Source organism: Choristoneura fumiferana, chromosome 27, assembly GCF_025370935.1.
Source record: "Choristoneura fumiferana chromosome 27, NRCan_CFum_1, whole genome shotgun sequence".
Taxonomy (NCBI): domain Eukaryota; kingdom Metazoa; phylum Arthropoda; class Insecta; order Lepidoptera; family Tortricidae; genus Choristoneura; species Choristoneura fumiferana.
In genome coordinates this window covers 5,125,439-5,140,149 of record NC_133498.1, presented here as the reverse complement: position 1 = coordinate 5,140,149, position 14,711 = coordinate 5,125,439, and the positions used below count along the sequence as shown (strand labels likewise).

General features: G+C 40.9%; 3 protein-coding genes across 24 annotated transcripts in view; 1 reads left to right on the top strand and 2 right to left on the bottom strand.

Annotated features, from left to right (window-relative positions):
• Positions 1-14,711, bottom strand: part of tou (bromodomain adjacent to zinc finger domain 2B toutatis) — a 193,367-nt gene that overhangs the window by 108,109 nt on the left and 70,547 nt on the right. The gene's annotated exons all lie outside the window — the stretch shown is intronic.
• On the bottom strand, positions 681-9,658 carry LOC141443369 (uncharacterized). 2 transcript variants are annotated; one of them, XR_012453018.1, is made up of 8 exons: positions 9,601-9,658; positions 8,065-8,203; positions 7,556-7,761; positions 5,479-5,636; positions 4,381-4,443; positions 3,603-3,799; positions 2,895-2,995; positions 681-1,505 (listed from the first exon to the last, which is right to left on the bottom strand). XR_012453018.1 is itself a non-coding variant. In XM_074108607.1 (7 exons), the coding sequence occupies exons 1-7, from the start codon at positions 9,610-9,612 to the stop codon at positions 2,973-2,975; spliced, it is 798 nt and encodes a 265-aa protein (XP_073964708.1). In that variant the 5' UTR covers positions 9,613-9,658; the 3' UTR covers positions 681-2,972. The 2 variants fall into 2 exon arrangements, 1 of the variants encoding a protein (XP_073964708.1); XM_074108607.1 differs by having other exon boundaries at positions 681-2,995.
• Positions 10,725-14,711, top strand: part of MFS16 (major facilitator superfamily transporter 16) — a gene marked incomplete at its 3' end in the record, with an annotated part of 23,895 nt that continues 19,908 nt past the window's right edge. The window contains 1 exon segment of the mRNA XM_074108733.1: positions 10,725-11,143. Within this exon segment, the coding sequence (XP_073964834.1) occupies positions 10,989-11,143 (155 nt within the window).

The following is a 14,711-nucleotide window of genomic DNA, read 5'->3' as shown; positions in this document are numbered from 1 at the left end:
TCTGCCACGACACTGGAATCGAACCCGAGACCTCAAGCTTCCTAGTCAGGTTCTCTAACCACTAGGCCATCTGGTCGTCTAAAGGCATTTCCATTTGCTGGCGACGTTGTATAATTTACTAAGTAGGCTGTCCTTGCGCAGGAGTTGACGTCATGGGGGATAAACATTTTTGCTGGCTCTCGCTGACTTATGGCTGACGTAGACAAAGGCCTTTAAAGTTAGACCACTATTGACCTAGACAGTTAAACAACCGGACGGCGAAGTGGATGGAGAACCTGACTACGAAACTTGAGGTCCCGGGTTCGATTCGCAGCCGGTGCAGATATTTGTATGAATAATATTTGCTCTCGGGTCTTGGACGGCTCCGCCCGCGTGGTATTCGGTAATCACGCGCTGTTCCCTCGGGAACTGTGCATTTTTCCGGGATAAAAAGTAGCCCATAAACTATCTCTATGCCAAAAATCAAATCACAAAGATCCGTCGCTCCATTACGGCGTGAAAGACGGACAAACATACACACAAACACGCACACTTTCGCATTTATAATATTAGTATGTATGTATATATATCTACACATGCGAAGCAATTCAAATGTTTGTGAAGTTTCCAATTCGTTCTGAGAGGCCTGTGCCCAGCAGTGGGACTTATATAGGCTGGGATGAATAATTAAGACTGCTTACAACTTTACATAGTTTTATTAAATATACATTAATTGATTAAATCAGGCTTTACTTTGCGGAGAACCATACCAATGAAAGTGGCGGCGTAAAGTAGGTTGGCACCCGGGCCGGTTGTTAACCCCCGACGCAAAAAGAGGGGTGTTATAAGTTTGACCGCTGTGTGTCTGTGTGTGTGTCTGTCTGTAGCACCGTAGCTCTTAAACGGGTAAACCGATTTGAATGATTTTTTTATTTGAAAGCAGGTATTTTTAGCTATGGTTCTTATACCATGGTTCATGGTTATGGTTCTTATGGTTTGCAGGTGGTAGGACCTTGTGCAAGGTCCGCCCGGATTGCTACCACCATCTTGCGCGCTAATCCTGCCGTGAAGCAGCAGTGCTTGCACTTTTGTGTTTCGGCGTGGAGAGTAAGACAGCCGGTGAAATTACTGGCACTTGAGGTATCCCATCTTAGGCCTCTAGGTTGGCAACGCATCTGCAATCCCCCTGGTGTTGCAGATGTTTATGGTCGGTGGTGATCTCTTACCATCAGGAGACCCACTTGCTCGTTTGCCATCCAGTTGAATAAAAAAAATAAAAAACATTTCTTATCAAAATTGGTTATATTGAAATTTGTAGTGACAAAGTCGGGGGTTTCCAACTGTTGGCTAGGTTATGTAAGTAGCTACGAAGAAAAGTTAGGTAGTTATTATTTATGTCTTTAAAGTGGAAGATTCTGTGCAGCTCCTTTGGATGCACGAGTGTCGTTGTCACCCGTTGGCGCTTGGCACACGGGGCGGAGCGCCCCCTTCGCCCCCCCTTTACGCTGCCACTGATGGCCCAGAACCTAGGGGGATGGGGAAATAGATTTAGAGATGGGCCATATACAATAATTGCAAAATTTCCGCGGGCCAGGGAGCATTTATTGAATAAATTTCATTCTAATCAATCAAGTAAGAACAATAATAAGTCGTGTAGGTACCTATCTATAATAAATTAATTGTTTTGATGTGCTGGGTCGGTGTGAAAGATGAAATTTTGACTGTTCACTAAACCCGGATTTTTAATCCCACGGAAAAAATGTAAACAAAGTTTCATCATTGTCAAAGTGACGTTTCAGAAATATTATATATAACGTTCTGTTGTTGCCATGTTTTTCTATTTTTAACAGAAGAGCCGTTTTCACGGGAGACAACTTACAAGTCGTCTTTTGACCGAGAAGTACTCGGACCGGAGTCCATCCTTTCATACAAAAATGAACGAAAAACAACGGAAAATGTAACAATGAACAACTTAACTACAATAAAAATATAACAACAATGTCGACAGTAAAAAAAATACAGAACAAGAGTCACTGGAAAACGATTACGAATTCAGTCTCGAATGTTAGTGCATTGAGTGACGTCTCGCGTCAAGCGGCCCACAGCTTAAAAACCCGGGTGTAATAAATAAATTATGCATACGAAAACAGCACTATCTTTGTAAATTAATATATCAAAGCGTAGTAAATGCCAAAGTAAAGAGTTTCATCAATAAATTAAAATATTATATCTTAATTAAGAAATACAGTTTTTTAATGGGAATTCGATTTCTGGCAAATGTGGAAAGAATAAAATGTCTTGAATTCTGCAAATGTGTTTTGATAACGGCAACACCTTGTTTACATTTTTTCCATGGAATTAAAAATCCGGGTTTAATTCCAAGTTACTTGAAGTAACACACCCGAGATGATGGTCAAACATCCTGTTCCTTCACTTGTTTTTGCGAAGATTAATTGAAGATAATACTTGCTTACAGACATATGAAATATTTGAATATGGTTTATCGCGGGCCGATTTAACTTAGATGTCGGGTTTTGATCGCGGGCCGGATTAAATCTTGTCGCGGGCTGGAGTTGGCCCGCGGGCCGCTATTTCCCCATCTCTGGTCCAGAACGACTAGTCTTAGTCGTCGTTCGTCTGGTTGCGGATGACCGAGTCGCGGTTCATCAGTCGCGGGTCGCGGACAACGGTCGCCGACTTTGATATGGTTCATATGGTATCTCTTTATTGGATTGACAAAAAAACTATGCACTAAAACGAGTCTTAATTTTTTTTATGTAAGAGGGGGAACGAGCCTGAGGATCACCTGATGGGTAGGTAGCAGTCGCCGCCCCCCCAGACCCGCAACACCAGGTATCACGTGCGTTGCCAGCGCAGGCTGCAGGCTTTGATTCCGTAATTGTATTTGTAGGTACCTATATGCTACGTTTTGCTTTCATTATAATTCATTTAATTATTATGCTATGCAGGCGCCCAGCAGGATTGTGGACTTTTTACGATGCTGGAGTTGTTTCGTCTGAAAATGAAAAAAATATTAAAAATATTAGTAACATGTTATAATTATGTAACACTAGCTTTTACCCCCGACTCCGCACGCGTAAACTATTCGGTCTGGTAGTTGCAATTGAAATACCTCGGTATCTTAAAACCATTAGAGGTTTGCTAAGACGATTGTTCGATTCAGTGATTTGTTTGCGAAATATTCAACTTTAAAGTGCAAATTTTATCGAGCTTCCCTCCCCCCCCCTCTAAAATCTAAACCAGTGGGTGGAAAAATTTGAAAAAAATCAGGATGGTAGTAAGTATATCAAACTTACAAGAAAAACTATAACGGCTAAGTGTGCTTGAGAATTATTAGTAGTTAGAGTAAATAGCAGCCTAAAGTATAAAATATACCTCAACTTGGAAGATTCCGTATGAAAACGAAATCCTTAGAAAAATACTACTTAATTTTTTCGTGATGGCTACGGAACCCTATTTTGGGCGTGTCCGACACGCTCTTGGCCGGTTTTTTTAATACACTCAGCGGCACAAAATTCACCCCACTTCATATAAAACCTATTATGCATCCATTATAGAGCCAGAATTTTGCCGCCCAGTATATATTGACTCTTTCAACCTACCAGCAGCAGGGGTGGTCTCCCCGGCAGGGGTCGTCTCCCCCTCCACCGTGGTCTCACCACCGGCAGTGGTCTCACCACCAGCAGTGGTCTCACCGTCGGAGGTTTCGCCACCGACTGTCGTAGTTCCACCATCTGTGGTCGCGTCGCCGTCGGTCGCTGTCGTCGCTTCGCCCGTGCAGTTCTTTGTGGTCCATAAGCTGAAGGTTTCGAGTTGATTAGAGATTCGTAGAAGAACAAGGATGGTTCATAGGAGTTAGAGTGGAAACTTCCCCCCCTCTAAAATGTAAACCGGTGGGTGGAAAAATTCAGGATGGTAGTGAATATATCAAACTTACAAGGAAAACTATAACGGACAAGTTTGCTTGAGAATTATTAATTTGATATATAACTTACAAGGAAAATTGAGAATTATTAGTAGTTTAAGAATAAATAGCAGCCTAAGGTATAAAGTATACCTACCTAAACTTGGAAGATTTCGTATAAGAAATCCTTAGAACAATATTTCTTATTTTTTTCGTAATGGCTACGGAACCCTATTTCGGGCGTGTCCGACACGCTCTTGGCCGGTTTTTTTAATTGCACACCAACACATAGTAAGAAGTACAGAAAATACAGGTACATACATAGAGATTTTCTAAGGTAAGCAATAGGCGGCCTTATCGCTTCAGAGCGATCTCTTCCAGGCAACCGTTATTCGAATGTGGCAGCAATTTTATCATGCATGGAAAATTTTAGATTCTCTTTCATTAGTTGTGTATTATCCTGTGGTTTTACTCACATAGTAGATGCAGTCGTGCTTGGCATTTCCCTGGCAGCTAAAGCCCTTGCCTCCATTATCTCTCTGAAAAAAAAAACACTTTTATAATGAAAGTTAAAAACAACGTTAATGCTATACTCATAAGGTATAAATTAGAATAGGGTCGGAAATGCGTTTAGTTATTGCAATTAGTTGGAAGGCAGTATTTTGTAGCGTGGTTTCCGTTTTTAGGGTTCCGGAGCCAAAATGACAAAAACGGAATCCTTACAGTTTCGACATGGCTGTCTGTCTGTCTGTCTGTCCGTCCGCGGCTTTGCTCAGGGACTATCTATGCTAGTAAGCTGTAATTTTGCACGAATATATATGTAAACTATGCCGACAAAATGGTACAATAAAAAAATAAAAAAAAAAAATTTGTGTACCTCCCATAGACGTAAAGTTGCAAAAACGATTTTTCGATTCAGTGATCTGTTTGCAAAATATTCAACTTTAAAGTGCAAATTTTCATTACAATCGAGCGTCCCCCGCCCTCTAAAATCTAAATTGGTGGGTGGAAAAATTTGAAAAAATTAAAGATTGTAGTAAGTATATCAAACTTACAAGGAAAACTATAACGGTTAAGTTTTCTTGAGAATTATTAGTAGTTTAAGAGTAAATAACAGCCTAAGGTATAAAATATACCTAAACTTGGAATATTCCGTACGAAATACGAAATCCTTAGAAAAATATTTCTTATTTTTTTCATAATGGCTACGGAACCCTATTTTGGGCGTGTCCGACACGCTCTTGGCCGGTTTTTTTGTATGGGAAAAAAAATGATTGTTCTGAAGCCTATCGTGTGTGGTATCTAATGAAAGGGCTTACTAAGCCAATTCTAAAAATATGTCACATCATTATATTTCAGTCACTTGTTTTAATTAAAACAAAAATCATTTTTAAAACATACCAAGTTTGGGCTCCTCCAGATATGATGCGGTTAAATTATTTGTAAAATATACCTAAAATGATATGTAATAGCCTCATATCCCCACAAGAAAGCAATTTTGAAAAAGTGTTGCGCACATCTCTGGTGGAAAAGATTAATAGTGAATGCCTTCTTTCTTTATTCTTGTGTCTCACTTGAGCAGGCGCACGCTGATGTGCGCGCTGGGCAGCCGCGACTCGACGGGGTTGGCGACAATGATGACAGAGTCCTCCGTTATAGGCCCGGCCTCCTGCGGCGGCTCGTCCCGGTACACCTCCTCGCTGCTAAAGTCGTAGTAGAAGTCTTGAGCTTCCTACAGACAGCAATACCGAGTTATTGTAACAAAATTCACTTGAAGGCTGACCAGAATTATAAAAAACCTCGCCATATTGCGGAAAACCAATAGAACTAATTTCTTGCACTGGTAACACTAAATTCAAATGTCATCTATTGCTGTCAAAGTTTAACGTTGTTTGCGGATTCGATTTGTAGCATTCGAACATGGCGGATGTAGACAATATCTAATTTTGCTATTTCTAAGCTGTTTCTTTGGCTAGTTGAAGTATAATTTTGATAGTGTTTTATGCGGCGATTAACCTTAACTGTTCACAGTGATCACAAAATTCTATATTGCTCTCGTGTCTGCAGGGCTACTACGAAACTCGAAACTCGAAGTTCGTATCGTACCGTCCCTCTCGCTCTCGTATTAATTAGTATAAGTGTCAGAGGGACCGCACGACACGAACTTCGAGTTTCGAGTTTCGTAGTAGCCCTCCTGGCATTTTTTAATGCGCAAGTTGTCTCCACGTGGTTTCTGCAATTATACTATCAAGTTGCAAAAACTACAATCACCGTACAACGTCCTTCTCAAAGAGAGTTTACCTTGACACTAGCGAAATTGCCCTATTAATTAGGACAGAAAAGCCATATCTTAAAAGAGAAGAAGAAGAAGAACGTTGTTTGCGCGTGGTATTTTAGTCTTATTTTGTGTTTTTGTGCGTTAAAATACCGAAGATTATGAGATGCCATGTAATTGTCATAGAAAAAGTCTGAGGGATTAGAAAATATTCCTTTAAATAACATCACCGACACTGCTGTTAATATGACTGCTAGGTATCGTATAGCAAGTGTAAAGAATGTTGCAATATAAAACGTTAAGTGCTGCCCTCGCGTCAGGTTTTTTATATTCCTGGTCAGCCTTTATAAAGAGGTAAAGTTTGTGAGTTTGTATGTAGGGGGTAATCTCTGGATCTACTGAACCGATTAAGACGAAATTCGCTATGGAGATAGTTGGAGTTCCGATGAAAGACATAGGTTTCATTTTATCCCGGAAAATAGCGTAGTATCCGCGGAATAGCGATAAGCGCAGATGGAGTCACGGACATCGGCTATTTTTTAACCCCCGACGCAAAAAGAGGGGTGTTATAAGTTTTACCTCTGTGTGTCTGTGTGTGTGTCTGTCTGTCTGTGGCACCGTAGCTCTTAAACGGATGGACCGATTTGAATGCATTTTTTTTTATTTGAAAGCAGGTTTGCTAGCGATGGTTCTTAGACATTATTCATCACAATCGGTTCAGCCGTTTTTGAAATATTGAACGTTAAAGTGACAAAGTCGGGGGTGCTCCAACTTTTTTGTTGGTTAGGTGAGGTTATTATTAAACTAAGAAATCAGCAACACCAGGGTCTCGGTTCAATGTACAAATTTAATACTTAACTTCAAGCCCCTTTCTCTCTCTCCTCGTTCTGAGAGAGTCTTGTGCTGTGCCCAGCGAGGCAAATTCTTCATTGGAATCAGCTTACCCCCCTAGTGAGACTGGGGAACAGTTTGAACGTGTTCCTCCCCTCGCTTATGAACAGGCTGCGCCTGCGCACTCTCGTGCACGAGCGTTATCATATTATGCTACGTTTACACGCTTGCCAACCCGCACTTTCAATACGTAAGACTAATACAAGGTAGTTACAAAAACAGTGGAGATAAAGTCGCAAAAGTGTACTCTTAGTTTTTGCTCGTTTTTGAGATCTCACGTGATAATAATCGAGACCCTCTCCCACCGCTAAGTAAGAAAGCATAAAACTTGGCCGGCAGTGGGTGGATGTGGGCTGATTTGAGGCTCCCCCCACCCCTCATCGTATAAACTAATACATGAACTTGAATTATGTGTATGTTTCCACTCTCTTTCTCTCTCTATCTCTCCTAGCCATGAGGCAAATTGTTTATTGGAGTCAGCTTACCCCCCTAGTGAGACTAGGGAACAGTTTGAACGTGTTCCGCCCCTCGCTGATGAACAAGCGCCGCGTGGGACGCATCGCGCGCCGGATGGCGTCGCGCACGGGCCGCGCCTGCGCACTCTCGTGCACGAGCGTTATCAGGCGCATGACCGAGTCGTAGTCCCACGTCGGGGGGTCCACGTAGCCAGGGGGGGCTTTTTGGAGTGTTGCTGTGGAGAGAATTTTGTTAAGCTGCTTTTTAACCAGGGATGTTTGAGGATGTGTGTTGAGACGACCGGATAGCTCAGTGGTTAGAGAACCTGCACCTGCCCTCTCAGTTCTCAGAGCTTCTCTTCTGCAACTAGCACTTGTATAGGGTTGAAACTTTTATCTACACCGGAATTATTATTATGGGGATAAAAGCTTAAAAACATAATATACGGGTGCTAATTTATCGACTCTAAATCAAGTCAGGCAATCTTGGGGCCAGAAGGCAAAGCTGAAGGAGTTTACGGTTCAGTGGAAGATCTCACCTCGGATGGGTTCCGGGGGCATCTTATCAACATCCTGAAGGAACAGCTTCTTGTGGTAGGCCACCATTCGGTCGAGCCAGCCGGCGCGTCGAAACGTCAGCGTGCATTGCGACGGTATGGACAGCAGGGCTATATACCCCTGGATGAAGTGTGAACATGCTTACAATAAAAATAAAAGTAATAGAAATAAATATCATGCGACATTATTGACACCAATCAGCCTAGTCCCAAACTAAGAAAATCTTCTGCTGTGGATACTAGATAACGGATAAACATACTTAAATAGATAAATACAGACTTATCTACTCGTCTGGTTTTGGCCTCAGGCGACCCTAGGGCTGGCACTTACCTCTCGCAAAGATTAGGAATAACAGTTCAGAGAGGTAATGCTGCCAGTGTCTTGGGGTCAATGCCTGAGGCAGAAAATTTGGATGACGTTTCTATTTTGTAACATAGTTTAGTTTATATATAGTTTTAGTTTTCACTGTTACTTAACAACCTGTGTCTAATCTCACTGTAATGAATGACTTTAGAATTCATGATAAATACATACTTAAATAAATATCTGGTCCGGCCGGGAATCGAACCCGGGACCTCAAGCTTCATAGTCAGGTTCTCTAATAACCTGGTCGTAGAATCAAATTATTCGCGGTAGTTTTTCGCTGTTCCTTCGAAGGAACTATTGCATTTTTATTTTCACAATAGTTCCTTCACAAGTGGTTAGAGGACCTGACTACGAAGCTTGAGATCCTGGGGCAGATATTTGTATGGGGGGGGGGGGGAGAGGACAGTCAGATTTTAGATCAGATCGCCCGCGCTTGTTTTGTCACAAAGACATGAAACACAAGGTACCTATATGTAACACCCGCAAGGATCCTGCTTCATAGGTAAACGGGGCATAATATATTGTAGAACATACAATTTCCAGGGAGGGGGGCAGCTGCCCTCCCCTGCCTCCCCTGGGTACGCCCAGGTCAAGGTTGGCATGGCAACACAACCACTAGTAAAACCGTTGACCAAGCTACCAGATGTTAGACTCCAGAGGGGCTCCTACGAAATCCGAAAATCGAAGTTCGTATCGTACGGTCCCTCTTACTCTCGTTTTAAATTATATAAGCGCCAGCGAGACGGCAAGACACGAAGTTCAATTTTTGTACTTCGTAGTAAAGGGCCAGATGTTAGCATAGTGAACCGTTGTGTTGCTCTGAAAATAAACACTGGTTGAGTCCAAAACCCGTTAGTATGGTGCGGTGATGGGAATAGGTGGGTTTGTATGATTTGTGTGTGTTCTTACAGTGTGGACGTGTACAAACTGGATGAACACACATTTCTTGCATAAACGTATCTATCATAAGGTCGCGGGTGAGCAAAGAAATTATTTTAGTTCATTGATATGGACCTCCGCAAAGTATCACTTGATTCAATAAATAAGGAAACCTAATTAAGTACAATGACTCAAATTTCCTAGTGGAAGTTTTCCCAAACTATGCGTCTTCTATTTTTGAAGTAGTTTAAAAATAAATCCGACCTACTTACTAATATTAACATGTTGTTGCTGGAATGGCGAGTTAGTTGTGAAAATGTATGCACTGTTACACAGGGCTGTCACATAAGACATAGTTAAGATTGTTTTTTGGAGTCTTTTTGTATTTTTTATTTCAACTGCAAATTTTGTTACTTCTCGATGAGGGCTAAAAGCATAGTCGCTAGTGTCACTGCTTAGTGACTAAATAAGAAACAAAGAAGTTGAGATTATGTGGTGCATAGGAGAAATTTGTGTCTGTACTCCTGTCCAGTGGTGGTGTAGGGGTACAGCGAGCAGCACGGATTGCTGAGGACCTGAGTTCGATTCCCAGCGCTGCTCTTTTTCAGTTTGTATTTTCGATAAGATATAGTTTTTAAAACAATTTCCGTTTTTTTTTTATATTATAAGTAATTGGTGGGAAAATTTCGGGTTGAATTCTATCCAAGAATCTGATTAGAAAGTTACCTTGAATATGAAGTTACTGTAAGACTCACTCATAATTAATAAAATAATTCCAGATAACTGACGTCATTTTTTTTTATGGTATAGGGGGAAAACGAGCAGGCGGATCGCCTGATGGTAAGCGATTACCGTCGCCCATGGACACCTGCAACGCCAGAAGAGTCACAAGTGCGTTGCCGGCCTCTAAGGTAGGGGCATAAATCGAATTTTGCTCGACATGTTTCGGGCTGATTCGCAGTGCTCTTATGAAATTCGAAAATTGAAATTCGTATCATACCTATCCTCTCGCTCTCGTATTGAATAATATTAGAGTCAGCGGGACAGCAAGATACGAAGTTTGAATTTTGAAATTCGTAGCATAGGGCCTGGACAGCCCTACAGTATTAATTTCACGCCATTTAATTATTGTTATTGTTAAAAAGTCAATCAATCAAAATATACCACCATTCAAGTTTTCTCAATGCAATAACAAAACGAAACGTCATTGTGACGTTTACTGACTTTTGGACTTTCAGCTAAACACCACTTTACTTACTATTTCCTATAATATGCTACTACTAACAAGCTAATTTAAGCCTTATTTTAAAACAGTAAAGTAGGTTTTGGTATATAACAGATTGTTAGAATCTATTGGTACAAAGCGCTAACGATAATATTGTGAACGTAGCTCCGATTAGAAGTAAAATTTTATATTGTTGATATGAAACGTGTCATTAACATGAGATTTTTGAGCGATAATAATCCATAAACCACGTTTCCGTGCACGTTAATAACTTATCCATTTAACCGATAAACTCTACCGATAGAATAATAACCAGTTACCACTTAAAACTGTAACAGAAATCGGATAAAAATTTCTTGGTCCAATGCGTGAAAACAAAGAGTTTTTTTTCAGTCTTTACTATGCGTGTGGTAGTTTAAATTAGTCGAGGCGTGAATGAGGGGTGTTATCTTTGATTTTATTCGCAAATTTAAACGTAAATTCCGGTTTAAGATGAGTGGCGTGAATAGAGATGCTCCGATCGGGATCCAGTGTATACAGCGTCTCTCTAGCATATGCTGTCCACGGCTACAAGTTAATAGGTTGCGATGGTGAGTAGTGACTCATGTTTTTTTGTTCTAAATGCAAGGCTAGCTTTTTTCAATTATAAAAGACATTGGAGGCGATAATTAAGTTTTTTATGGGCGTAATTCTCACGCAATTATGGCGCCTTTGTATTGTAGATGTTAAATTTTTAATTAGTTCCAATACTGTTCCAATTCTCTGTAATTGCACTTTGGTTTTATTAAAAAAAAATTGCGAGAAGGATTAAAACAAGCAAGCGGATCATCTCATGGGAAATCATCCCAATCTGTGACTTTATTACTTTTTTAACCCCCGGCGCAAAAAGAAGAGATTTGAAGTGACAATGTGGGGGATTTTCCAAAAATCTTTAAAACTACTAGTTTTAACGCTTAAAGTATTCAATTAAGGGTAATAAAATTTTGTATGGAAGCAGATTAATACACTGAGAATGATTTTATGCCGGAAAATTGCATAATTGCCTTATGAGGGCAGATACTATATAATACTTTTGCATCAAAAAAATATGATATGTACAGTCGAGGTCAAGGCAAGGCCGGAGGGGAGGGCATCGAATATTTGGTTTTAAATTCAATTTACGAATTCTGATCAAGATTTTTCTTAAAAGAATAGGTAGCTACTAAGTTTATTTCACTTTTGTTGCATATTTTTTTTTACCAATATGACAGACGTTTTCTATTAATTTCAGCCGAAATAGTACAAGTAGGTTCTATTTTAAAGTTCGGCTCTAGCTGCAGAAATTCGGTTAAACCGAATGTAAAACGAATTTCGGCCCATCCCCAACTTCATGGAACCATTTCACAGTAAGCATCATAGTGACATTGCATGAAATAAAAAAGGAAAATCGTAATGACTTTCCTGTGCAAAGGTTCCATGATGGTTCATGAATAGTCCTAGACCACTTTTCACTTCTCATGCTCGTAAAGTTCGTGTTTATGCTTTTTTTTTTTTTTTTTTTTTTTTTTTTATGGCTTTCACTCTTGCCGTTTTAGCAAGACGTATTTTCCAATGTCGACGTAGAGACATTACACACATGAGGAGGCTGTTCGGTTTATGAAAATTTTGATTTTTGGGGGAGGATCAGACGGGAACCTAAAAACAAATAACATAATGTTATGGACGGCACACAGACAACAAAGACGGTTACAATTATTATTATTTTTAAATCAGGGAAATGGCTGGCGTGTTAAGCATGCTAACATAAAGGGAAAAAGTAAAAAGGAAACATAATAAATAGCATGCTGCGATTACTACTTACAACTTGATGTTGTGGCATTGTATAATTTAATTAAAATTTTTGTCAGGGGGGTGTCTAATAGAGAAAGAAGAGTCGCAAAGTTGATAGGTCGCAGAGAATCTTTAGGCAGCGCGTCATACAAAGAGTATCTGAGTCTACCGCAATTGAAAAATGTGGTCCAGAGTACCCTCATCAAGACCGCATTCGCACAGAGAGCTATCCCGCACCCTGATTTTTGACAGGAACACCGGAGTGCAAACATGACCTAAACGGAGACGGCAAATGGTAGAAGTGACCCATTTATTAGCAGAGCGAAAACGGAAGAACCAGGGTTTTCGGGGAATAATCGGTTGGATGTTTCCATAGTGTCGCCCTTTCTGAAGTCTGGAGAGGTCCCATATAGACTGCCAGGACTTTCTCAAGTCGGTTCGAGCGGACATCATTAAGTCTGATGGTAAGATGTTGTTATGATCCTGGGAACCGATTTCGATGGCATCTTTTGCCCATGTGTCCGCTCTTTCGTTACCTATTATGCCGCAATGGCCCGGGATCCATGCCAGTGTAACTTCTAGTCCTTGTAATTTGCATCGATATAGGGACTCTTTAATTTTCAAAATAATAGGAAACTTGGTTTTCATTTTAAAATGATTAGCAACTATTGCTTGTAGGCAGCTTTTGGCATCGGAGAAAATTATGACTTTTGGGATGTTATGTGATTTCGAAATTGAATAGCCTCTAAAATAGCTATGGATTCCCCAGTGAAAACAGATGTTTGAGTTGGGCCTTTCTGAGTCAGGACAATTTGGAATTTGGGAATCCATACTGCTGCTCCTACGTACCCATTGGGGTCCATCTTGGAGGAATCTGTAAAAATGGGAAGCCAATCCTGCCATTCTTCCAATTTTTTATTGAATTTAATATTGGCTGCTGGGCTATCCTTGTCAATGCCAAAATCAAGGATAACATTGGGGGAATAGGTTAAAGACTCATAGTCGACCTCAAAAATGGGGTTTGTGTGGGTAGTAAATAAAGGGAAAGGAAGGTTTTTTACTTTGGAAAATGAAGCAATATATCTCGGTTTTTCCTTACGAGTCCAATATGCGTTTGCAGATATTTCCTGGGAAAGCGCCTCTAGTCGAGGTAGAAGGGGATGGTTGGAGATGGAGCATGCTTTGAAAATGAAACGGTCAGCTAAGTATTGCCTACGGAGGGAGAGGGGGATCCAAGCATTCAACCTGCATGGCGTTTTTTGGTGAGGATTTCATTGCGCCTAAAGTAATACGTAGACATTTTGCTTGGATCAGGTCCCACTTTTTAAGTGCGTTTTTGTTGCAGGGTTCTATCACGGACGAGCCATAGTCAATCTGGCTGCGTATTACTGCATTGTACACGAGCTTTTGGCAGTATGGATGGGCGCCCCACCAGACCCCAGAGAGAGCCCGGAGAACATTAATACCCTTTTCGCATTTGCCAGTCACATACTCCAAATGCGGACGCCAGTCATCCTTGAATCCAGGAAGACTCCGAGGAATTTCACAGAGTCCAAGCAGGGGATGACCTCATTATCATAACGAATATCCATGTAGGAATGGATCTGCTACGTGTAAAAGTTACTATACAGCTTTTGGATGGTGATAAAGTCAGGCCATGATCATCTAGCCAAACCTTGAGGTAACTGAGCGCATCATTGAGATCTGAGGATGCAGCCTCAGTTGACTGAGAGCTGGTATAGAGCACCAAGTCGTCCGCATACTGAAGTATACTACAGAAGGGGGAGACAGATTGTTCAATATCATATGTATATAAATTATAGAGAAGAGGGGAGAGCACCGAGCCCTGAGGGAGTCCCTGCCATAAGGTGAGGGAGGATGGAAACTGTTGCCAGATCGGATTTTAATGGTACGACCCCATGAACAACTTACAGACAAAATGTACTATCCTCGCAGGAATGCTCAGCTGAAGCATTTTGCTCTGAGCACCGGGAGAAGGACATTGTCGTACGCGGCAGAGACGTCCAGGAAGCAACCCACAGATGTTGTTTTTGGAAAGAGCCAATCTTATGTCCGAGGTCAAGATGCATAAGTTGTCCATTGTGCTTTTTTCTTTTACGAAATCCGAACTGGGAATTTGAGAGTAAATTATTTTTTCCCACGAACCACTCCAATCTATTCTTAATTAGATGTTCAAATATTTTACAAATGGTCGCAGAAAGAGCAATTGGGCGATAGGAGTTAGCTTCCTGAGGGCTCTTGCCTGACTTAAGGATAGGAATTACGATTTGGGTCATCCATGTCTCAGGGATTTCACCAGACACAAAGAGGAGATTGAACAGATTTAGT

Excerpts from the sequence above, each read along its gene's own strand:
- LOC141443369 (XM_074108607.1), bottom strand. Across the intron at positions 5,637-7,555 it reads TCCCTAGTCTCACTAGGGGG|GAAGCTCAAGACTTCTACTA; the intron begins GTAAGCTGACTC and ends TGCTGTCTGTAG. Across the intron at positions 4,444-5,478 it reads ATCAGCGTGCGCCTGCTCAA|AGAGATAATGGAGGCAAGGG; the intron begins GTGAGACACAAG and ends TTTTTTTTTCAG.